The sequence below is a fragment of the Lontra canadensis genome, unplaced genomic scaffold (assembly GCF_010015895.1).
Source record: "Lontra canadensis isolate GAN:19392208 unplaced genomic scaffold, GSC_riverotter_1.0 scaffold54, whole genome shotgun sequence".
Lineage (NCBI taxonomy): Eukaryota > Metazoa > Chordata > Mammalia > Carnivora > Mustelidae > Lontra > Lontra canadensis.
This window is the reverse complement of record NW_022631048.1, coordinates 191,288-214,787: the sequence shown is the minus strand read 5'-3', so window position 1 is coordinate 214,787 and position 23,500 is coordinate 191,288. Positions and strand designations below refer to the sequence as shown.

Sequence of the window (23,500 nt, the reverse complement as noted above, 5' to 3'; positions counted from 1 at the left end):
TTAAGTCGATTAATTAAATAAAATCATGATGGATGAGATTAGCTAGGATTTTCAGTTTGTTTTACATCAGAAAGATGAAGAACTCAGAACTTTTGCTTAAGCAATTATTTTCTTGAGGTCCACAGTTGAGGTCATGCACAAAGATGATCCTCCAGTGATTGAACCATCTACACTAGATATTTGGGAAAAATGTCATCTAGCTGGGTGTCTTGAAAATAAATAAAATACATGTCATGGTGTTGTCCGCATCATGGAAAGAGGCTGAAATAATATCGGTTTCTCTTTCTCCGAAGTCACAGTTAGAATATCCTACCATACACATAGGGCTTCAACCAAAGTAGACAATTGCGAGACTGTTTCATATGACAAGGAGTTGTTCCTAATATTTGAGAGGTGGTTTTTCTGTGAAGATACACTTATCCTCTGTGTCTTTGCTCACTTGAACGGAAGGTAGAAAGGGATGAAGATTCTATCGCTCCATCGAGTTAGTGCTGAAGGTTTCTGTAAGGAACGGGTTATTGATGGAAAGGAAGCTAATGACTGAAAATACTGTGTGGAGAGTTTTCAAAGCATGGAACACAGCTGACTTCTCTTACTTCCATTAAAATCAAACAGTCCATGTGTAGTTAACACGTCGGGCAAATTTCCAAATATTTACTGCCGCTCACCAGCAAGGGCTATGCAGTACCATTCATGAGGGAATGATGTTTGACTTTTCCAACTGTGATTGGCAGGGCACCCAGTGTTACAGGTCTTATTATGCAGCACTGACATCTAAAATCAATGTTCTAATAAGAGCCAGCTTGTCATCAACCCAGGCAGCCTTACAGCTGTGAGCAGTTATTGTAAAATGTAGTATAGATTGCATCTTGGGTGCCCCACATAAGCACCTAAACATATATTTCCAGCAGTGTGACAAGGTGAATTCCGGATTGGGGTTATTATTGACATTAAAAAAAATACAATAAACTAAAAGTTTTTATTGTATAAGTTCAGTGTGCATTGGGGAATTTGAAGAAATTTCAATTGAACCATTTCATTAAACTCTTTACTGTTAAACTAGTAAATTTACTTAATAAAATTTATTACTAGATGGTTAAATAGAAATTATTTCCCATGTAAAAGGTAAGGTGAATTTACCCTTAGAAGATTTGATTCTTTTTTCAAGTTTTTCAAGTGTCAGATAAGGAAGGAAATAAGGTTGATTTGTATTTCCAACACAAAAATGTGTGAATCAAAATGAGTGATGGACTTCGAAACAGGCCATCTACTATGGTAAGCCCTGCTCTGTAATGGACTTGTCGGTTACCCAAGAAAATGAGTCACATAATTTATTTCACTTCTTGTTTTTGAACAAAAAAGATGACCTAGTGTACTCTTCCACCTTATTCCCAGGCTTGGAAGACTTTGAATTTTGGCTCTTATCAAAAAATCACACTCATCATCAAAGAATCAAGATTTGCTTCTTGGAAGATACTAAAGAAGAGTTCCACACCCTACTCCCTCCCCTACAAGTTCATGAAGCAGAGCTTTACCAGAGATACCTGGAGTTACACAAGGTCACTGCTTCAAGGGACAGTGTTCCTTTGAAGGTAGTAGTAAGATGTTTGCTAAAAAGAATGAGCTTTGTCACTTCATAGGCACACTGTCCCCACTAGGGAACACTGAAGGGCCTCCCTGCATCCTGCCTAGACTAATTCATCTCATATCTTTAAGCAAATGTGAGTCAGCCATGCTTTCCAGTACTAACACCAGTTGGAAGCAGTAGGTGTAGAGGGTGAAGAGATTGGAAGTAGCTGAATGAGAGTAACTGCCCCAACCCACCTCTCACCCATCCTGAAGGGAGTATAGACGAATAGCATAGAGTGACAGGTGGTAACTGAATGATGGGTAGGTCAGAGAAATATGGGCGCAGTTAGAAGGACTAACCGAGAGTCAGGAGGAGGGTTGGGATTGGGTGTGGCAGGTGAGGGCATTAGAGTATAAGATATAATGAGGCACCTACTCTTGGTTGCTGAGCCCACACCTATGTGACCCTGTGAGTAAGGGCCTTCTTAGATGTTGGGCCTGGGTGTCTCGTGTGCCACAGCCTACTCTTGGTACTGGTTGGCTGACATCTAATTCATCTTTGCTACAGACTTTCTGAGCAATTTTGGACAAGGTATCAGTTAATCTCATGCAACTCGAAATTCTCTACATGTAAAGTGGGAATAATCCCTGCAACACCTGTACTGTAGGCTGCTGAGGGTCTGTGACTTGGGACTGTGTTTCTATGCCATAAGTATATTGTTGTTTTCTTCTTCCTACTATATTAAATTTGAGAATTTTTTAAGGATCTCCTCTAGTAATAGTTCTCTGATTGGACTTCGTGTAACTGGACCACTAGGGGTCTTTTCAAAAAGGCCAAATTCTTGGGCCTTGTAACAGACTAAATTGGCTTATTATTTACTTATTAGTTATCCCTCTTTTCTTAAGGTTTATTTATTTGAGGGAGAGTGCGTGTGTGTACGAGCAAGGGGGACAGGCAGAGGCAGAGGGAGAGACAATCTCAAGCATACTCTGTACTGAGCATGGAGACAAACACAGGGCTAGATTTCACGACCCTGAGATCATGACTGAGTCAAAATCAAAAGTCGGACGCTTGACCAACTGAGCCACCCAGGTGCCCCTCACTTTTGTTTTAGATATTTATTTATTTATTTATTTGAGAGATAGAGTATATCTCTTTAACTTAAGGTTTTAGTGGTTGCTTTATAATTTATAAGGTACATCTTTAACTTTACCAGTCTAACTTCAAATACTATCATAGTACTTTTATATAAATAATATACCTCCAGTTCTTTCTTCATTTCCTGTTATTATTACAGAATTTTCCTTTACATACGTTATAAAACCCACAATACATTTTTCTGTTTCTTTTTTGTTCTAGATAATCAGTTACCTTTTAAAGTACTTAGAAGTAAAAAACCAAAATCATGTATATTGACCTTGAATTTTATAATTTCTGGTACTTACTTTTTTTGTGTGTAGCTTTCCTTCGTATTAAAATTCCTATGATAGCAGTGAATTCTTTCAGTTTTGTTTATCTGCAAAAGACTTTTTAAAAAGATTTTATTTACTTAGCACACACACAAGCTTGGGTGGGGCAGAGAGAGAAGAAGAATGACTCCCAAGAAGACTCTGTGCTGAACACAGAGTTTGATGTGGGGCTTGACCCCATGATCCCGAGATCATAACCTGAACTGAAATCAAGAGTCAGATGTTTAACCAACTGAGTCATTCAGGCTCCCCAGTCTGATAAATATTTTATTTCACTTTTACTTTTCACTGTGAATAGAATTCTGAGTTGGCAGATTTCTTTTTCTTTTTCTTTTAAATTTTCAGCACATTAAAAATGTTATGTCATTGTATTTTGGCTTATATAGCTTCTCAAGATTAGCTTTCTAACAGTCCTTGCCTTTGTATTTATATTTTTCTTCTTGATTTTATGCAGTCTGGCTATGAAGTGTCTGGATGGATATTGTTCGGTGTTTGTTTTTCTTGGGGTTCTGTGAGTTTCTTGGGTCTGCACTTTGATGATTTTATTATTACATAAATTTCTCAGCCAGTATCTCCTTAAATATTTCTTTTGACTTAACTTCTCATCTCTTTTGGAAACTCCAAAGACCATGTTGGACTATTTAATACTGTGTTACAGGTCTTGTATGCTTGATGCTGTTATTTTTCAACCCCATTTCTCTGTGTGTGTGTTTTTAAAAATTTAATTCTATTTTGTTTTTGATGTTCCAAAACTCATTGTTTGTGCACCACACCCAGTGGTCCATGCAATACGTGGCCTCCTTAATACCCACCACCAGGTTCACCCCACCCCCCAGACCCTCTCCAAAACTCTCAGTTTGTATCTCAGAGTCCACGGTCTCTCGTGGTTTGTCTCCTCTTCTGATTTCCCCCAGCTCACTTCTCTCCATCTCCCAATGTACTCCATGTTATTCCTTCTGCTCCACAACTAAGTGAAACCATATGATAACTGATTCTCTCTGCTTGACTTTTTTCACTCAGCATAATCTCCTGCAGTCCTGTCCATGCTGATAGAAAAGTTGGGTATTCATCCTTTCTGATGGAGGCATAATACTCCATTGTATATATGGACCATAACTTCTTTATCCATTTGTCTGTTGTAGGGCATCTTGGTTCTTTCCAGTTTGGTGACTGTGGCCATTGCTGCAATGAACATTGGGGTACAGATGGCCCTTCTTTTCACTACATCTGGATCTTTGGTGTAAATATCCAGTAGTGAAATTGCAGGGTCATTGGGAAGCTCCATTTTTAATTTCTTAAGGAATCTCCACATTGTTTTCCAAATTGGCTGCACCAACTTGCATTCCCACCAACAGTGTAAGAGGGTTCCCCTTTCTCCACATCCTCTCCAATACATGTTGTTTACTGTCTTGTTAATTTTGACCATTCTAACTGTTGTTAGATACCACATTGAGGTGGTATCTCAATGTGGTTTTGATTTGAATCTCTGGATGGCTAATGACAATGAACATTTTTTTCATGCGTCTGTCAGTCGTTTGTATGTCTTCATTGGAGAAGTGTCTGTTCATGTCTTCTGCCCATTTTTTGATGTGATTATTAATTTTGTGCGTGTTGAGTTTGGGGAGTTCTTTATAGATCTTGGATATCAGCCCTTTGTCTATACTGTAATTTGCGAGTATCTTCTCCCACTCCATCGGTTGCCTCTTTGTTTTGTTGACTGTTTTCCTTTGCTGTGCAAAAGCTTTTTATCTTGATGAAGTCCCAAAAGTTCATTTTTGACTAACACCAAGAAAATAGAAACAATCATCAGAAATTATCAACAGTTATATGCCAATAAGTTAAGCAACCTAGATGAAATGGGCGCATTCCTGGAAACCTATAAACTTCCAAAACTGAATCAGGAAGAAATTGACAACTTCAGTAGTCCAATATCTAGTAACAAAATTAAAGCAGTGATCAAAAACCTCCCAAAAAAACAAGGGCCCAGGACCTGATGGATTCCCTGGAGAATTCTACCAAACTTTCAAAGAAGAAATAATACCTATTGTCCTGAAGCTGTTTCAAAAGATAGAAACAGAAGGAAAACTGCAGACTCTTTTTATGAAGCCAACATTACCCTGATCCCCTTTGCCCCAAAGCAGGCAAAGACCCCATCAAAAAGGAAAATCTCAGACCAATATCCCTGAGGAATACAGATGCCAAGATTCTCAACAAGATCCTAACTAACAGGATCCAACAGTACATTAAAAAGACTATCCACCATGACCAGGTGGGATTTATCCATGGGATGCAAGAGTAGTTCAACATTCACAAATCAATCAATGTGATAGAACAAATCAATAAGAGAAGAGAGAAGAACCACGTGGTCCTCTCAAGTGATGCAGAAAAAGCATTTGACAAGATAAACAGCATCCGTTCCTGATTAAAATGATTCAAAGTATAGGGATAGAGGGAACATTACTCAACTTTATAAAATCTATGAAATACCCACAGTGAATATCATCCTCAATGGGAAAAAGCTGACAGCATTCCCTTTGAGATCAGGAACACGATAAGAATGTCCAATCTCACCACTGTTGTTCAACATAGTACTAGAAGTCCTAGCAACAGCAATCAGACAACAAAAAGAAATAAAATGTATTCAAATTGGAAGTTGTCAAACTCTCCATCTTCGCAGATGACATGATACTTTATATGGAAAACCCAGAGGACTCCACCCCCCAAACTACTAGAACTCACACAGCAATTCAGTAATGTGGCAGGATACAAAATCAATCTACAGAAATCAATTGCTTTGTTATACACTAACAATGAAAAAATAGAAAGGGAAATTAGAGAATCGATTCCATTTACTGTAGCACCAAGAACCATAAGATACCTGGGAATAAACCTAACCAAAGAGGTAAAGGATCTGTACTCGAGCAACTACAGAACACTCATGAAAGAAATTGAAGAAGACACAAAAAGATGGAAGAGCATTCCATTCTCATGGATTGGAAGAATAAACATTGTCAAAATGTCTATACTGTCAAGAGCCATCTATACTTTCAGTGCCATTCCGAGCAAAATTCCACCGGCATTTTCTCAAGAGCTGGAAGAAACAATTCTAAAATTTGTATAGAACCAGAAAAGACCCTGAATTGTTAAGCAGATGTTGAAAAAGAAAAACAAAAGTGGGAGCATCACGTTGCCCGATTTCAAGCTTTACTACAAAGCTATGATCACCAAGATAACATGGTACTGGCACAAAAACAGATACAGTGGAACAGAGTAGAGGGCCCAGATATGGACCCTCAACTCTATCGTCAACTAATCTCTGACAAAGCAGGACAAAATATCCAGTGGAAAAAATTCTCTTCAATAAATGGTTCTGGGAAAATTGGACAGCTGCATGTAGAAGAATGAAACACGACCATTCTCTTACACACACAGAGAGAAACTCGAAATGGATAAAAGACCTCAACGTGAAGCAGGAATCTACCAAAATCCTAGAGGAGAACATAGGCAGTAACCTCTTTGACATGGGCCACAGTAACTTCTTTCAAGATATGCCTGCAAAGTCAAAGGAAACAAAAGAGAAACTGAACTTTTGGGACTTCATCAGGATCTCTTTGTGTTTTAATGTGAATAATTTTTCTTGATGCATTTTCAAGTATACTGTTCTTTCTTGGCTGTTTCAAGTGTAGCAATTAGTGTATCAAGGAAATTTTTCCTCTCTGACATCCTTTTTATTTTATTTTATTTTTTTATAAACATATAATTTATTTTTATCCCCAGGGGTACAGGTAAGTGAATCGCCAGGTTTACACACTTCACAGCACTCACCATAGCACCTACTGTCCCCAATGTCCATAACCCCACCCCCCTCTTTCAACCCCCCTCCCCCCAGCAACCCTCCGTTTGTTTTGTGAGATTCAGAGTCACTTATGGTTTGTCTCCCTCCCAATCCCATCTTGTTTCATTTATTTTTCTCTTACTCCCTTAACCTTCCCATGTTGCATCTCCATTTCCTCATATCAGGGAGATCATATGATAGTTGTCCTTCTCTGATTGACTTATTTCGCTAAACACGATACCCTCTAGTTCCATCCACGTTGTCGCAAATGGCAAGATTTCGTTTCCTTTGATAGCTGCATAGTGTTCCATTGTATATATATACCACTTCTTCTTTTTCCATTCATCTGTTGATGGACATCTAGGTTCTTTCCATAGTTTGGCTATTGTAGACATTGCTGCTGTAAACATTCGGGTACACATGCCCCTACGAATCACTATGTTTGTATCTTTAGGGTAAATATCCAGTAGTGCAATTGCTGGGTCGTGAGGTAGTTCTATTTTCAACATTTTGAGGAACCTCCATGCTGTTTTCCAGAGTGGTTGCACCAGCTTGCACTCCCACCAACAGTGTAGGAGGGTTCCCCTCTCTCTGCATCCTCGCCAGCATCTGTCATTTCCTGACTTGTTAATTTTAGCCATTCTGACTGGTGTGAGGTGGTATCTCATTGTGGTTTTGATTTGTATTTCCCTGATGCCGAGTGATGTGGAGCACTTTTTCATGTGTCTGTTGGCCATCTGGATGTCTTCTTTGCAGAAATGTCTGTTCATGTCTTTGCCCATTTCTTGATTGGATTATTTGTTCTTTGGGTGTTGAGTTTGCTAAGTTCTTTATAGATTTTGGACACTACCCCTTTATCTGATATGTCGCTTGCAAATAACTTCTCCCATTCTGTCAGTTGTCTTTTGGTTTTGTTAACTGTTTCCTTTGCTGTGCAAAAGCTTTTGATCTTGATGAAATCCCAATAGTTCATTTTTGCTCTTGCTTCCCTTGCCTTTGGCTATGTTCCCAGGAAGATGTTGCTGCAGCTGAGGTCGAAGAGGTTGCTGCCAGTGTTCTCCTCAAGGATATTGATGGATTCCTTTCTCACATTGAGGTCCTTCATCCATGTTGAGTCCATTTTTGTGTGTGGTGTAAGGAAATGGTCCAATTTCATTTTTCTGCATGTGGCTGTCCAATTTTCCCAACACCATTTATTGAAGAGGCTGTCTTTTTTCCATTGGACATTCTTTCCTGTTTTGTCGAAGATTAGTTGACCATAGAGTTGAGGGTCTATTTCTGGGCTCTCTATTCTGTTCCATTGATCTATGTGTCTGTCTTGATGATGACAGCTTTGTAATAGAGCTTGAAGTCTGGAATTGTGATGCCACCAACTTTGGCTTTCTTTTTCAATATCCCTGTGGCTATTCAAGGTCTTTTCTGGTTCCATATAAATTTTAGGATTATTTGTTCCATTTCGTTGAAAAAATGGATTTTGTTTTTTGTCAGGGATTGCATTAATCATATAGATTGCTTTAGGTACCGTAGACATTTTCACAATATTTGTTCTTCCAATCATGAGCATGGAACATTTTTCCATTTCTTTGTGTCTTCCTCAGTTTCTTTCATGAGTAACTCATAGTTTTCTGAGTATAGATTCTTAGCCTCTTTGGTTAGGTTTATTCCTAGGTATCTTATGGTTTTAGGTGCAATTGTAAATGGGATTGACCCCTTAATTTCTCTTTCTTCTGTCTTGTTGTTGTATAGGAATACAATTGATTTCTGTGCATTGATTTTATATCCTGACACTTTACTGAATTCCCATAAAAGTTCTAGCAGATTGGGAGTGGAGTCTTTTGGGTTTTCTACATAAAGTATCATATCATCTGCGAGAAGTGATACTTTGACTTCTTTTCCAATTTGGATGCCTTTAATTTCTTTTTGTTGTCTGATTGCTGAGTACTATGTTGAATAGCCTTGGTGATAATGGACATCCCTGCTGTGTGCCTGACCTTAGCAGAAAAGGTCTCAGTTTTTCTCCATTGAGAATGATATTCAGTGTGGGTTTTTCATGGATGGGTTTGATGATATTAAGTAAGTACCCTCTATCCCTACACTTTGAAGAGTTTTGATGAAGAAAGGAAGCTGTGCTTTGTCAAATGCTTTTGCAGCATCTATTGAGAGTATCATATGGTTCTTGTTCTTTCTTTTATTAATGTATTGTGTCACTGATTGATTTGTGGATGTTGAACCAACCTTGCAGCCCTGGAATAAATCCACTTGGTCGTGGTGAATAATCCTTTTAATGTACTGTTGGATCCTATTGGCTAGTATTTTGGTGAGAATTTTCACATCTGTGTTCATCAAGGATATTGGTCTCTATTTCTCCTTTTTGATGGGGTCTTTGTCTGGTTTTGGGATCAAGGTAATGCTTCCCTCATAAAATGAGTTTGGCAGTTTTCCTTCCATTTCTATTTTTTGGAACAGTCTCAGGGGAGTAGGATTTAATTCTTCTTTTATTTATTTATTTTTAAAAGATGTTATTTACTTAACAGATCACAAGGAGGCAGAGAAGCAGGTAGAGAGCGAGAGGAGGAAACAGGCTCCCTGCTAAGCAGAGACCCCCCGGTATAGGGCTTGATCCCAGGACCCCGAGATCATGACCTGAGCTGAAGGCAGGGGCTTAACCCACTGAGCCACCCAGGCTCCCCTCAATGCTTATACCCCTTAATGCTTGGTAGAATTGCCATGGGAAGCCATGTGGCCCTGGGCCCTTGTTTGTTTGGAGATTTTTGATGACTTCTTCAGTCTCCTTACTGGTTATGGGTCTGCTCAGGTTTTCTACTTCATCCTGGTTCAGTTGTGGTAGTTTATACGTCTCTAGGAATGCATCCATTTCTTCCAGATTGTGCAATTTGCTGGTGTATAGTTGCTCATATTATGTTCTTACAATTGTTTGTATGTCTTTGGTGTTGTTTGTGATCTCTCCTCTTTCATTGATGATTTTATTTATTTGGGTCCTTTCTGTTTTCTTTTTGATAGGTCTGGGCAGGGGTTTATCAATCTCATTAATTCATTCAAAGAACCAGCTCCTAGTTTCATTGATTTGTTCTACTGTTTCTTTTGGTTTCTAGTTCATTGATTTCTGCTCTGATCTTTATTATTTCTCTTTTCCTGCTGCATTTAGGCTTTCTTTGCTGTTCTTTCTCCAGCTCCTTTAGGTGTAGGATTAGGTTGTGTATTTGAGACCTTTCCTGTTTCTTGAGAAAGGCTTGTATCACTATATATTTTCCTCTCAGGACTGCCTTTGCTGTGTCCCACAGATTTTGAACCATTGTGTTTTCATTATCATTTGTTTCCATGAATTTTTTTCAGTTCTTCTTTAATTTCTTGGTTGACCCATTCATTCGTTAGTAAGATGCTCTTTAGCCTCCATGTATTTAGGTTCGTTCCAAATTTCCCCTTGTTGTTGAGTTCTAGCTTCAGAGCATTGTGGTCTGAAAATATGCAGGCAATGATCCCAATCTTTTGATACCGGTTGAGACCTGATATAGGACCGAGTATGTGATCTATTCTGGAGAATGTTCCATGTGCACTAGAGAAGAATGTGTATTCTGTTGCTTTGGGATGAAATGTTCTGAATATATCTGTGATATCCATCTGGTCCAGTGTGTCATTTAAGGCCTTTATTTCCTTGTTGACTTTTGCTTGGATGATCGGTCCATTTCAGTGAGGGGAGTGTTAAAGCTCCCTACTATTATTGTATTATTGTCCATGTGTTTCTTTGATTTTTTTATTAATTGGTTTATGTAGTTGGCTGCTCCCACGTTAGGAGCATAGATATTTAAAATTGTTAGATCTTTTTGTTGGACAGAGCCTTTGAGTATGATATAGTGTCCTTCCTCATCTCTTATAGTCTTTGGCTTAAGTTTTAATTTATCTGATATAAGGATTGCCACCCCAGCTCTCTTTTGATGTCCATTAGCATGGTAAATTATTTCCCGCCCCCTCACTTTAAATCTGGAGGTGTCTTTGGGTCTAAAATGAGTTTCTTGTAGACAGCATATAGATGGGTTTTGTCTTTTTATCCATTCTGATACCCTGTGTCTTTTGATTGGTGCATTTAGCCATTTATATTCAGGGTAACTATTGAGAGATACGAATTTAGTGTCATTGTATTGCCTGAAAGGTGACTTTTACTGTATATTGTCTCTGTTCCTTTCTGGTCTACTACTGTTAGGCTCTCTCTTTGTTTAGAGGATCCCTTTCAATATTTTCTGTAGAGCTGGTTTGGTGTTTACAAACTCTTTTAGTTTTTGTTTGTCCTATAAGGTTTTTATCTCTCCCTCTATTTTCAATGATAACCTAGCTCGATATATAGTATTCTTGGCTGCATGTTTTTCTCATTTAGTGCTCTGAATATATCATGCCAGCTCTTTCTGGCCTGCGAGGTCTCTGTGGATAAGTCTGCTGCCAGTCTAATATTGTATGATACAGACTTCTTGTGCCGGGCTGATTTCAGAATTTTCTCTTTGTCACTAAGACTTGTAAGTTTTACTCTTAGATGATGAGGTGTGTACCTATTCTTACTGATTTTGAGGGGGGTTCTCTGTGCCTCCTGGATTTTGATGCTTATTCCCTTTGCCATATTAGAAAATTCTCTACAGTAATTTGCTCCAATATACCTTCTGCCTCCCTCTGTCTTTCTTCTTATTCTGAAATCCCAATTATTCTGATATTGTTTCGTCTTATGGTATCATTTATCTCTCCAATTTTCCCCTTGTGGTCCAGTAGTTGTTTGTCTCTCTTTCGCTCAGCTTCTTTGTTCTCTGTCATTTGGTCTTCTGTATCACTAATTCTCTCTTTGGCCTCATTTATCATAGCAGTAAGAGCCTCCATTTTTTATTGCACCTCATTAATAGCTTTTTTGATTTCAGCTTGGTTAGATTTTAGTTCTTTTATTTCTCCAGACAGGGTTTCTGTAATATCTTCCATGCCTTTTTCGAGCCAGCTAGCACCTTGGAATCATCATTCTGAACTCTCGTTCTGACATAGTATCAATGTCCATATTGATTAGGTCCCTAGCCTTCAGTACTGCCTCTTGTTCTTTTTTTTTGTGGTGAGTTTTTCTGCCTTGTCATTTTATCCAAATAAGAATAAAATAAAATAAAATACTAAAAGGGTGGCAAGGACTGCAGAAAAATGTGCGTTAACCAAATCAGAAGAGACCCCAAATCATGGGGAGAAGAAAGGGCATAAAAAGAAGTTACAAAAAAAATTGGAAAAAAAAAAGAGAGAGAAAATACATATATTAGACTAGTAAATAGGACAGAGCCACCCACTTGATTTTGGGAGTATTTTGGTCTCTTAGTAGAAACTGCCTTCCATAATTTTAAAGAAAGAAAAAAAATGCATATGTACACACACACACACACAAATATAAGGGTTAACATGATGAAGGGATGGAATATGACTGTAAAGATGAAAATTAAAAAAGGAGTTGATAAGATAAGGTGGTTGGGAAAAGAAAGAAAAAGAAAATGGAGAGAATTTGCTCAGTCTGGAGACTGGAGCAAACCCTGTGTTAGATTTAGGGTATATTTTGATCTATTAGAAGAAGTCGTATCGCAAAATTTTTTAGAAGAAAAAACCCTATGTATATACAAAAGATAAAGTTAGATACAATGAAGGATAAAATATGACTATAATCATAAAGGTTCAAAAAGATTTTTTAAAGAAAGGTATTGTTAAGATAAACTAGTTAAAAAATGTTAAAAAAAAGAATGAGTAAAAGTTAAAAGATTAGAATAAGAAAAAAAAATTGAAGAATTTAATTAACTTTGCAAGACTAAAGAATCATGCGGAGAAAGCCATGAATTCCATGCTTTGCTTTCCCTTCTGGAATTCGGCTGTTGTCCTTGATTAGTGAGCTTGTTCTTGGCTGGATTTCTTGCTGATCTTTTGGGGGAGGGGCCTGTTGTATTGATTCTCAAGTGTCTTTGCCCGAGGTGGAATTGGACCACCCTTGCCAGGGGCCGGCCTAAGTAATCTGCTGGTATTAGCTCTTGGGAACTTTTGTTCCCTGAATGCTTTCTGTAGAGTTCTGGAGGACTGGAATGAAAATGGCCGCCTATCAATCTCTGGCCTGGAAGAGCTGAGTACTCCGGGCCCCACTCCTCAGTGTGCCCTCGGCCAAAGCATTTAATCACTCTCGTCTCCCTGGTCTCCCGCCGAGCTCTGAGCTTATCCGGCCTATGACTGAGCGTTTCTGTCTCTGGCACACAGCCCCGTTTGGAGTCTCCAAACCCAGCAGATCCCTGCCACTCTTCCAGGAGTGTCTCCCCGGATCTGCCACTTGTGGGGTCCCTGCTCAAAGATCAGTGGTCTGACTGTGCCACGGATCACAGTTTAAGGTAACCCCAACCTGACCGCTCACTCCTCAGCTCCGTCTCTGTATCCAGCTCCCCCACTCTGATACCTCCAAGCTCTGCGATACTCAGACACCCCACCCCCATCCTTCTGTGACTCCACAGGACCTGAGACCACACTGTCCCCGCAAGAGCTCCACCCCTGCTTAGCCTCTGGAGCAATGTCCCTCAGTGGAACAGACCTCTAAGCCCCGCTGCTTGTGAGGAGCTGGCCCCTCCCCCTGCAGTCTATCTTCCCATCACTTCTGATTCACTTCTCGCATGTCCTACCTTTCAAAGAGGTCGATTTTCTGTTTCTAGAATTGCTGCTCTTCTTCACTTCGATCTCCTGTTGGATTTGTAGGTGTTCGGAATTGTTCGATAACTATCTAGCTTAACTCCTGCTACCTGATGTCATCCCAGCCTACTGCCATCTTGACTCTGCCTCCCCAGCTATCACTTATTGTTGAGTGTTAGACTTATAATGGGGATATGGCTGGGTTTTGTTATACTTGCTTGGCCTGTCCTTTTTTTTTTTTTTTTAAATTTTATTTATTTATCTGACAGAGAGAGAGACAGTGAGAGAGGAAACACAAGCAGGGAAGTGGGAGAGAGAGAGAAACAGGCTTCCCGCCGAGCAGGGAACCTGATGCTGGGCTCCATCCCAGGACCCTGGGATCATGACCTGAGCTGAAGGCAGACACTTAACAACTGAGCCACACAGGGGCCCCATATTCTTGGCCTGTCTAGAGCAACATAAGTCTCATATCTTTGGTTGGCCTTCGACAGGAATTTCCTGCCCCACTTGAGTGGAAACAGACCTCTGCTTGTTTAAGGAGACAGCCCATGGCCCAAGAAGATTTTATACCCCTCCCCAATCAGTAGAGATTTTTCTTCTATTCTTCCTTGTGTAAAATTGATCTTTACATATATCATAGGGGCTGGAAGGGTTTCCTAATCCTTTTGCAGGGCCAGATTGCTTTTGCTTCTATTCCTCTCCATCAAGCAGTATACCTTTGCCTGTTCTCTGTGGGCTCCCTCCTTAAGCAACTTACAGCTTTCGTCCTGTAAGAGAAAAAGGTGTATGAAATGGGCACAGCCCAGTGCCCACCCTGTAACACCCATAGCTCACTTCATTCTCACCTGTACTGCTAAAGAGTATCTTCTTCCCAAGCGTTCTTACAGCATCCATTGGAGGCTGAAGGGAAGAGCTTACCCTTAAGTGCAATTTGCCCTTGTGTCTTGGCTACCCAGCTTTCCACAGTGATACATGGATCCACGCTAGGCCTCTACCATTTTGTTAAAATGTTGGCTGACGTGTTCACGTCCACAACTTCTACCTGTACTTTGGTTTGTTGGCACAGATGATTTGTTATCTTGTCTCTCCTTGGGGGACTTTTTTCTTCTTCCCAAATACAAGACTTCAGATTATTTTGCTGCCTGGTGACCCTTAGGTCTCTGATGGAATCAAAAAGAGTTATCCTTTTATAGATTATCCAAACTTTTTCTTGTCCGTGTGAGAGTGACTTTGTTGTAGCCGTCTGTATCCTAAACGGAAGTGGAGTCTCTAAGGTTGCATGTGTTTTTATGGCTCCTCAGGTGATTCTAATGAACAGAAGGATTGAGGAACATGACTAAGAAAAAGGATTTTTTTAGGAAGTAAATTTGTATTATAGAACTTCTGTTGGTATGAGTGTCATTAGAATTCTAAAACCAAATCCTACTAGAGTCTTCCATGATATTCAAAATGGAACATTGAAAGACTTAGAATAGAGGGTAAAAGATCGTATTGCTTCCCTTAACCAGTTCTGGAATATTTCTGATCTTGACTGCAAATTCTACCTTTCACTGTTCATAATCATAGCCTAATTATTTTCAGAAGGAAAGCTATTTACCTGATGGTTTTTACGGACAGAATTGGAGGTGGTAGTGTGATTTTCCAGGTATCACTCATTGACTGAAATTCTGCTTCACTTTCAGTGTCCAGTCAAGATCCTGTTACTCTGCACAATGGAAGCATTTTAGTAATCAAAAAGCGAATCTATAATCATGCATGCATTTTCTTGTCAACAGAATCGCATCGCAAAACGCAGCAGGAAGCTGGTGGACTATGACAGTGCCCGCCACCACCTGGAAGCTTTGCAGAGCTCCAAGAGGAAGGATGAAAGTCGGATCTCAAAGGTAAAAATTGATCCAACTGTTGACACCACTCTCCATATTATATGATGTATAACGACTTTGCTTTTTAAAATTAAGCAAAACTCAGAGATATTTTGGGTTTAGTTCCCAACCATGACAATAAAACAAATATTGTAATAAAGCCATCAAATGAATTTTTTAGTTACCCAGTATATCCGAAAGTTATGTTGACGCTATACCATAGTCTATCAAGTGTGTAATAGCATTGGCTTTAAAAATACAATATTTTCCTTAGAAACACTTTATTGCTAAAAATTTTATTACGTGAGCTTTCAGCAAGTCATAATCACTGATCATAGATTAGAACAAATACAATGAAAATGCTTAAATATTGCAAAAATTATGTGAATGTGAGACAGAGACATCAGGTAAGCAAATGCTGCTAGAAAAATGTTACCTATAGGTTTGCTTGGTGCAGGGTTGCCACAAACCCTCAGTCTGTAAAAATATTCAGTGTCAGTAAAGCACAGTGAAGCAAAGCATAGCAAAACAAGGTATACCTGTTATTTTCTTTTTATAGGAGAATGGAATTAGGACAGAATTTAAGCTGATACATGGTACTTTGGGCTGCTTTCCCTAATTTTTATAAGGTTTTTCATGTGACTTTAGAGTTCACATGGCTGACACTGACTCACACATTTTGGTCAGAGTAAACCTTGTCCCCAGCAATACTGCAGGCTCAGTGAAAGTTAATGTGTTCCTCCACTTCTTTCTGTGTTTAAGGTCCATATTTAAAGTTAAAAGGCAGATTCAGGGGGTGCCTCGGTGGCTCCGTGGGTTAGGCCTCTGCCTTCAGCTCAGGTCATGATCTCAGGGTCCTGGGATTGAGTCCCGCATTGGGCTCTCTGCTTGGCGGGGAGCCTGCTTCCTCCTCTCTCTCTCTCTGCCTGCCCCTCTGCCTACTTGTGATTTTTCTCTGTCAAATAAATAAATAAATAAAATCTTTAAAAAAAAAAAAAAGGCAGATTCAGATAGAAAACCAAGTTTGAAATTCTAAGACATAACCTATGGTTGCCAGAGAGTGCAGTTTTGTGCTGGGCTTATAGAACATTCGTTTTCTTTTAGAAAACCCATTTCAGTAGCTTTTACTATGTAAGCCAGTCACTTACAGATGCCAACTGACACCTGCTAACTATTCCCTTTGCTTCCAGTCTTGCCTCCTCCTATCTGCCTACACACAGCTGTCTGAATAGTATTTCTACATCACATATCTAGATATGTTTCTCCACTGCTTGTCTTTTAATGGCTCAGGTAGCCTGTAGAAAACAAATCTAAATTTCTTAGTGTGCATATGAGACCTGCGCAACTTGGTTATGACTCACCTGTTCATCCTAATCAGCTTTTGAATCTTCTTTCCCCTCTGCTCCTCCTTTCATACCCACACCCTGAACTAACGCTCTCCTGACCCACACATCAGTTCCTGAGCAGCCACGATGAGAGCTGCCCTTTGACACCTTAGGTGCCAGGCACCCTCTCATCTGTGCCATTGCTTCTTAATACTCATGCTTAATACTTACCATCTCCATTTTATCAGTGAGGCATCAGAGATGAACGTTAAAACCATTTCACAAATTGACACCATTAGTAAGCTGGGATTCTAACCCAGGGAACGCCACCTTTATGCATTGTAGCACCTCTCCACCAGCTTCTTCACGGAACATTTGCTGATTTTTCAGATTCCTTTAGAATATCACTTTCCCTATGGAACCTTCTGTTTCTGTACCATCTTCCTCAGTAGCATGCTCTGCAGTAGTTTGTAAGTGCTAGTTTGTGATGTAATTACTTAGATTTCTCACTAGATGGGGAAGTCCTTTGGGAAGTATCCATGTCCAGTATCCAGAACAGAGCAGTGTATGGGACAGGCAGTTATATTTTTGTGGCCAAGCTGCCAGGCTACAAAAGCAACCATTGTAATCAAGTCAGTTTTTGTGTCTTAATAAGACTTACTATTTTGGGGTGCCTGGGTGGCTCAGTGGGTTAAAGCCTCTGCCTTTGGCTCAGGTCATGATCCCAGGGTCCTGGGACCGAGCCCCGCATCGGGCTCTCTGCTCAGCAGGGAGCCTGCTTCCTCTCTCTCTCTCTGCCTGCCTCTCTGTCTACTTGTGATCTCTGTCTGTCAAATAAATAAGTAAATCAATCTTTTTTTTTTTAATGTCTTACTATTTCACTGTTATTGAAAAAAATTATGCAAATTTTATTTGTGTTTTGGTTTTTGAGAGGAATATGCGTGCGCTTGGGAGTGGGGGAGGGGTAGAGGGAGAGGGAGAGAAAGAATCTTAAGTAGGCTTCATACCCAGCCTGGAGCCTGATGGGGGGGCTCAGACTTACCCTGAAATCACGACCAAAGTCTAAATCAAGAGTCAGATGCCTGACCAACTGAGCCATCCAGACACCCCAAAATTATGTGGATTTTAACTAGACAAATTTCTGTCCTTCTCAATATGCTGTAAAGCTATTCCCTTTTTATTTTAAATGCTGTTCTTGTATATAGAAATGGCTTGTGTTTCAATGACATTTTTTTAGTGTAAACACTTGTTATGTGTCTTCTAGGCAGAAGAGGAATTTCAGAAAGCACAGAAAGTATTTGAAGAGTTTAACGTTGACTTACAAGAAGAGTTACCATCGTTATGGTCAAGGTAAAGTTGCTTCTGTACAGGGTGTCCACATCCCTTTTAAAAAATCAAGAACAGGGAAATCCTTTCTCTTGTCTTTATTGCTTGTGATGCTAAAGCACCATCTAAGAGAAGTGTTCTATTTCTGTTAATTTTAGGCAATAGCTACTTGCCACATATGGTGAGCTGTTGAACACTTGGACTATGGCTAGTATGGTGGAGGAACTGCAATTTAGATTTAATTTATTTTGTTTCGATTCATTTAAATTTAAATAACAACATGAGGCTAGCAGCTATTCTATTGACCGCAGAGTTTTAGACCTTGATCTATTTCTCAAATGGGGCCCCAGATCTCAATTCTAGGCATGTGGAGAAGTGTCCTTAACTTTGAAATTTACAAGGATACCTTTTAGCTCTTGGCAGAACTCCATTTATTCCGAGAGGTCATCTGGTCTTCCAACTTTGATGTCAAACCTCTGCTTTCAGTTCTGACCTTTTAACCTGAACTTCATTCCTGTTTGAAGGGCTAAATATTCTTCTTATTATGGGTACTCTGCATTTCCTGTGGCATTAAGTGCATTGTCCCTCCTTTGTCTACTTTTTCCCACTCAGTGGTAGAACCAGGAAGTTGTTGGATGAAGTGGGTCCTTATGTCTCTCAATTTACATCAGTGCCTCATACTCCCCTGCCAAATAAACAGAATTGTGTTCTCTGTGCAACCCTGCTTTAAGGCAAACCATCTAGCCCAGCTTCCAACCAGATTGGCATCCCTTAAAACCTTCCTCCATAGACAATCTGGAGTTCCTACTTATCCTCTAAAATTGTCAGCATTTTGAGGGTCTGGAGTGGAGTTTATCCAAAAATTGAGTTTGCCTCAATTTTTTGCCTGGAGTAAGCACTCCATGTTTATTTTTGAACTACTGAAATAATCTGGAGGAAATTCTGGTTAGTTCCTGATAAACTCCGCCTGTAGGGCATGACCACTTCAATGTTCAGCCATAACCCGAATTTTAACATGTGTGAAATTAGCTCATCGCTCATCAGAATTTACTCATTCTTTCAACATCTGTATTTCTCTTTGTGGTACTATCATTCCTGGGCTCCCAGACTACAAACTGTGGAGTCAGAAACTATAGAAAACCAGAGGACCATCAAAGGAATCAATCCATCCTTTTTCTCTGTGGTCTTCTGGATTGGTCTCTCTCTCCCTATTCTCACTGCCACTGCCCTTACTCTCACTGTGGGTAATGATGGTGGTCTTGTCCTCACATTTGTGTCTTTGACCTCATCCTGTCCACCTTGTCATTCAGAAGCTCTACCTTGACAAATCTTTGTGGTCTGCTGAGCAGCCTACTGTGTGTGCCCAAGGAAGAGGATTTTGAGCAGCCTGAACATAGAAAACTTCTAGGGATACAGATGAAGCAAATACCTATTCATAATTTTGATTGAAGTATTCATGCCTTTTTAAAATCACAAATTATATGAAATTATATATTTTTAAGAAATCTATTTTACGGGTGCTTGGGTGGCTCAGTCTCTAAGCATCTGCCTTCTGCCTTCAGCTCAGGTCATGGTCCCAGGGTCCTGGGATCAAGGCCCACATCAGTTTCCCTGCTCGGCGGGAAGCCTGCTTCTCCTCTTCCCACGCCCCCTGCTTGTGTTCCCTCTCTCTGTCAAATAAATAAATAAAGTCTTTTAAGGAAAGAAATGTATTTTATACTCATATTTCAAGCAATACTTGTATCTAAGATCTTTATATCTGTCTTTGGCATCCATGTCTTCGTCCTCATTAAGGACACTCATCAAGTCAGCTGGTAGTTCCCCAGAGCTTATTATCTTCCTCTACAGATATCCCGTCCCAAACACAAGTGTCATTTGCATACAATTTAGACAGTTACTCTGTTCTTTCCCCCTCTAAAGGAATTTTTGTGGTCTCAAATGTAATTACTTACTCAATTGCTTTTTAAACTGATTTTGCAAGAGCTAAGGTACCACAATATTCAACACTTCCAATTATGAGATAATACTTCTGGGGAAATGGCCAAAATTGCCAGAACACAGTTATTATTTGCTTTAATATGTATTGGGTGTGTAACTAATTTCTTTTCCTAATGTTCTCTGTAAGAATTCAAAACGAGCGATGACTGATGTCATTGAGGCTTATGTGTCTTCCCCAGATAGTATTTGGTCATTCAGTGTAAGAATCTGTCAGAGTATCTTGTAATATGAAAGACTTGATAAGAACTTAAACACAATGGGAATATTTGAAGGATAAATTTGGAGGGAAACATTTCCCCTCATCTGGCCAAATGCAATCTCAATGCTTCGGTGCTTTTATAATCCACTGACTTATTCCCACACTCAAGGCTCACTCTTTTGTATGTCAATCAGGTCCTGCCTTTAGATGAAAACGTAGTTTAGGCCTTTTCAAAATTTTTTTTGGTTTTATTTAAATTCAGTTAATTAACATATAGTATATTATTAGTTTCAGAGGTAGAGTTCAGTGATTTCATCAGTTACATATAACACCCAGTACTCATCACATCTCATGCCCGCTTTCATGCTGATCACCCAGTAATCCCATCCCCCCACTCTTTCCCCTCCAGCAACCCGCAGTTTTCTAGAGTTGAGAGTCTCTTATGGTTTGTTTCCCTCTCAGATTTTGTCTTATTTTATTTTTCCCTCCCTTACCCTTTGATCCTGTTTTGCTTCCTAAATTCTGCATATGAGTGAAATCTGTCTTTCTCTGACTTATTTCATTTAGCATAATACTCTCTAGCTCTATCCACATCATTGCAAATGGTAAAATTTCAGGGTTTTTTGATGGCTGAGAAATATTCCATCGTGTGTGTGTGTGTGTGTGTGTGTGTGTGTGTATTACATCTTTATCCATTCATCTGTTGATGGACCTCTGGGTTCTTTCCATTGTTTGGCTATCGTGGACATTGCTGCTAGAAACATTGGGGTATGGGTGTCCCTTAGGGTCACTATATTTGCATCTTTTGGATAAATACCATCTTTTGCTGGGTTGTAGGGTGGCTCTATTTTTATCTTTTTGAGGACCCTCCACATCCTCACCAACACTTTTGTTTCCTGATTTGTTAATCTTTTTTAGGCCTTTATATATATATTGTATTTTTTGACTGTATTGTGTGTATTGTGTGTGTGTATGTGAGAGAAAAAGAGCTCATTTATTATTGAATACTGTCTATTTTCAGGTATCATTTTATGTACTTTGCATGCATAATCTCTAATTATCACAATTACCTATACCCTCATGTTACAAATGAGGAGGCCACGGATGATACTGGTTAAACACTTTGCCTGATACTGTAAGGTTTATAAATCCTAAAGCTGGCCCTTAAATAGGCTTCTGTGCTGTGGTACCTCCTGTACTGAAATGAGTACTGACAGCAGTGGTATTTAAGGAATGTCCTGGAAGAGGGGCCTGCAGATGAGCCTGAGGGGAAATAATCACAGATGTAGAAGACCCAGAAGAGGAGTACCTTAGAAGCCAAGAATGGAGAGAATTTTACCAGTGAAGGAGTGCCAGGAGAATCACTTATAAAACAGAGGTTAGGGGCACCTGGGTGGCTCAGTGGGTTAAGCCTCTGCCTTCGGCTCAGGTCATGATCTCGGGGTCCTAGGATCGAGCCCCGCATCGGGCTCTCTGCTCAGCAGGGAGCCTGCTTCCTCCCTTTCTCTCTCTGCCTGCCTCTCTGCCTACTTGTGATCTCTGTCTGTCAAATAAATAAATAAAATCTTAAAAACAAAAAACAAAATAATGGAGGTCAAGCAGCAGAGAGGAAGAGTGTATTGCTTCCAGGGAAGCAAAGGGAAGTTTCCAGATAGGTTCCAGCTGAGGGCGGTGTCACAAGCCTGACTGCAGGCACTGGAGATACCATGGTTGGTGAAGCAGGATCTTGACGAAGGTGGACCTGAGGAATCATGGCAGCAGGTAGAGGGGAGTTAAGAGGGCAAGGGAAGCCTTTTAAAATAGCCGTTACTGTTTTGAGAGGTTGACAGTGGCAGCGGCACATATGGGATAATGTAGGACTGAGGGTTTCTGGAGCAAGTGGAGGATGAGGGATAAAGACCAGGTGTTGGTGGAACTGGGCCACCCAGTGGGCCCCCAGCATCGAGAGGCCTACACTTGATAAAGCCAGATGTTGAGCCCGAGGGGGCAGTAGCCTGGAAGAAAAGGGCCAGTGATCTCAGAGAGATTAAAAAAAAATTAGCAAGTGGAACAGAAGTGAATGAATCAAGGATCTTGTGGTCCAGGAAGTGAGAGTAGGGAGTGTTCTCATCTTGGTTTGAGTGATGGCAAGATCCAGGGCTCGCAAGGTCAGTGAGCCAGGGAGTTTCTTATTTGCGTGGAGAGTCATATTGTGGGGATCTGCTGTGCTTGTGTTAGGGCCCAGGGAAGGGGAGAGAGGGACGTCATGAGACACATGCTGTGGGGCACGGTGGAAAGGTTGGGGCCTGGGAGGTTGGGAGATGAGCCGTATAGAGGCTGAATACGTGTGGCTTAAATCTCAGAGGAGGTGTATCAGTGTGCTCAGAGGCTCAGGATCCGGGGCCAGATAGAAGAAAATTCTTCCTTCTTCTAGTCCACCCCCCTAGTTAGTGCAGGATGGTGGAGGATGTTTACTCCATTGCAGGGGGCTCAGGGGAAAAATAGTGACCCCACCCTGACCCACACAGGCTTCCCTTAGGACATCGCCAGGTCATTGTGTCCTGGCCTGCGAACCTTGGTGGTGATAGCTCAGCTCTTAATCCTTCCCACTGTTTCCAAGGACAAAGCACTGTCTTAATAAAGGATTGAAGTTGGTCTGACGGCTAACCAGATGGGGTCTGAGGATGCCTCAGAGAAGTCCTTCAGGGAAGTAGGAATATCTCAGAGCCCCGCGTTTATGAAGACCTTGTGAAGTGAAACCTCACTGTACTCACAGCCTGCTGCTGTTGGTGGATGTACGCCTCCTGCTGGTGACATCAGTTTTCTACAAGCTAAGGTAGCCACGTACAGTCAGAATATGCCTTTGCAGTGGGGACGAATGCACACTAGTTCTTTCATTCATTTGTTGAATATTTACTGCATGCTTGCTCTGACCAGGTGCCTTATTAGTGCCTCTGGTAGTGAGTGAGTCAAAGGCGTTCCCTACTTTAAAAGAGCCTCTGATTTCATAAATTGAAGAAAACCATTATCTGGTCAATTGCATCAAAGATATTCAACACTTTTTTTCTAAGTTAAATACATGCTAGTTGACTTAAGTTCTAAAATATACTATAAAAATATTAGAAAATTTATTGATATTTGTTTAGTCATTCTCAACAAGGTATTCCTGGCACCACACCAATTATTTCCCTAAATAATACTCTCTTGTCTAGAGAGAGAGAAACGAGAGTGGGGGTGACAGGGAGGGACAGAG

The 23,500-nt window shown here is 40.3% G+C and overlaps 1 protein-coding gene across 1 annotated transcript in view; it reads left to right on the top strand.

Annotated features, from left to right (window-relative positions):
* AMPH (amphiphysin) overlaps nt 1–23,500 on the top strand; it is a 247,462-nt gene that overhangs the window by 139,723 nt on the left and 84,239 nt on the right. The window contains exons 6-7 of the mRNA XM_032874940.1: nt 15,334–15,441; nt 18,010–18,095. Of these exons, the coding sequence (XP_032730831.1) occupies nt 15,334–15,441; nt 18,010–18,095 (194 nt within the window). The remainder of the gene's footprint in view (nt 1–15,333; nt 15,442–18,009; nt 18,096–23,500) is intronic.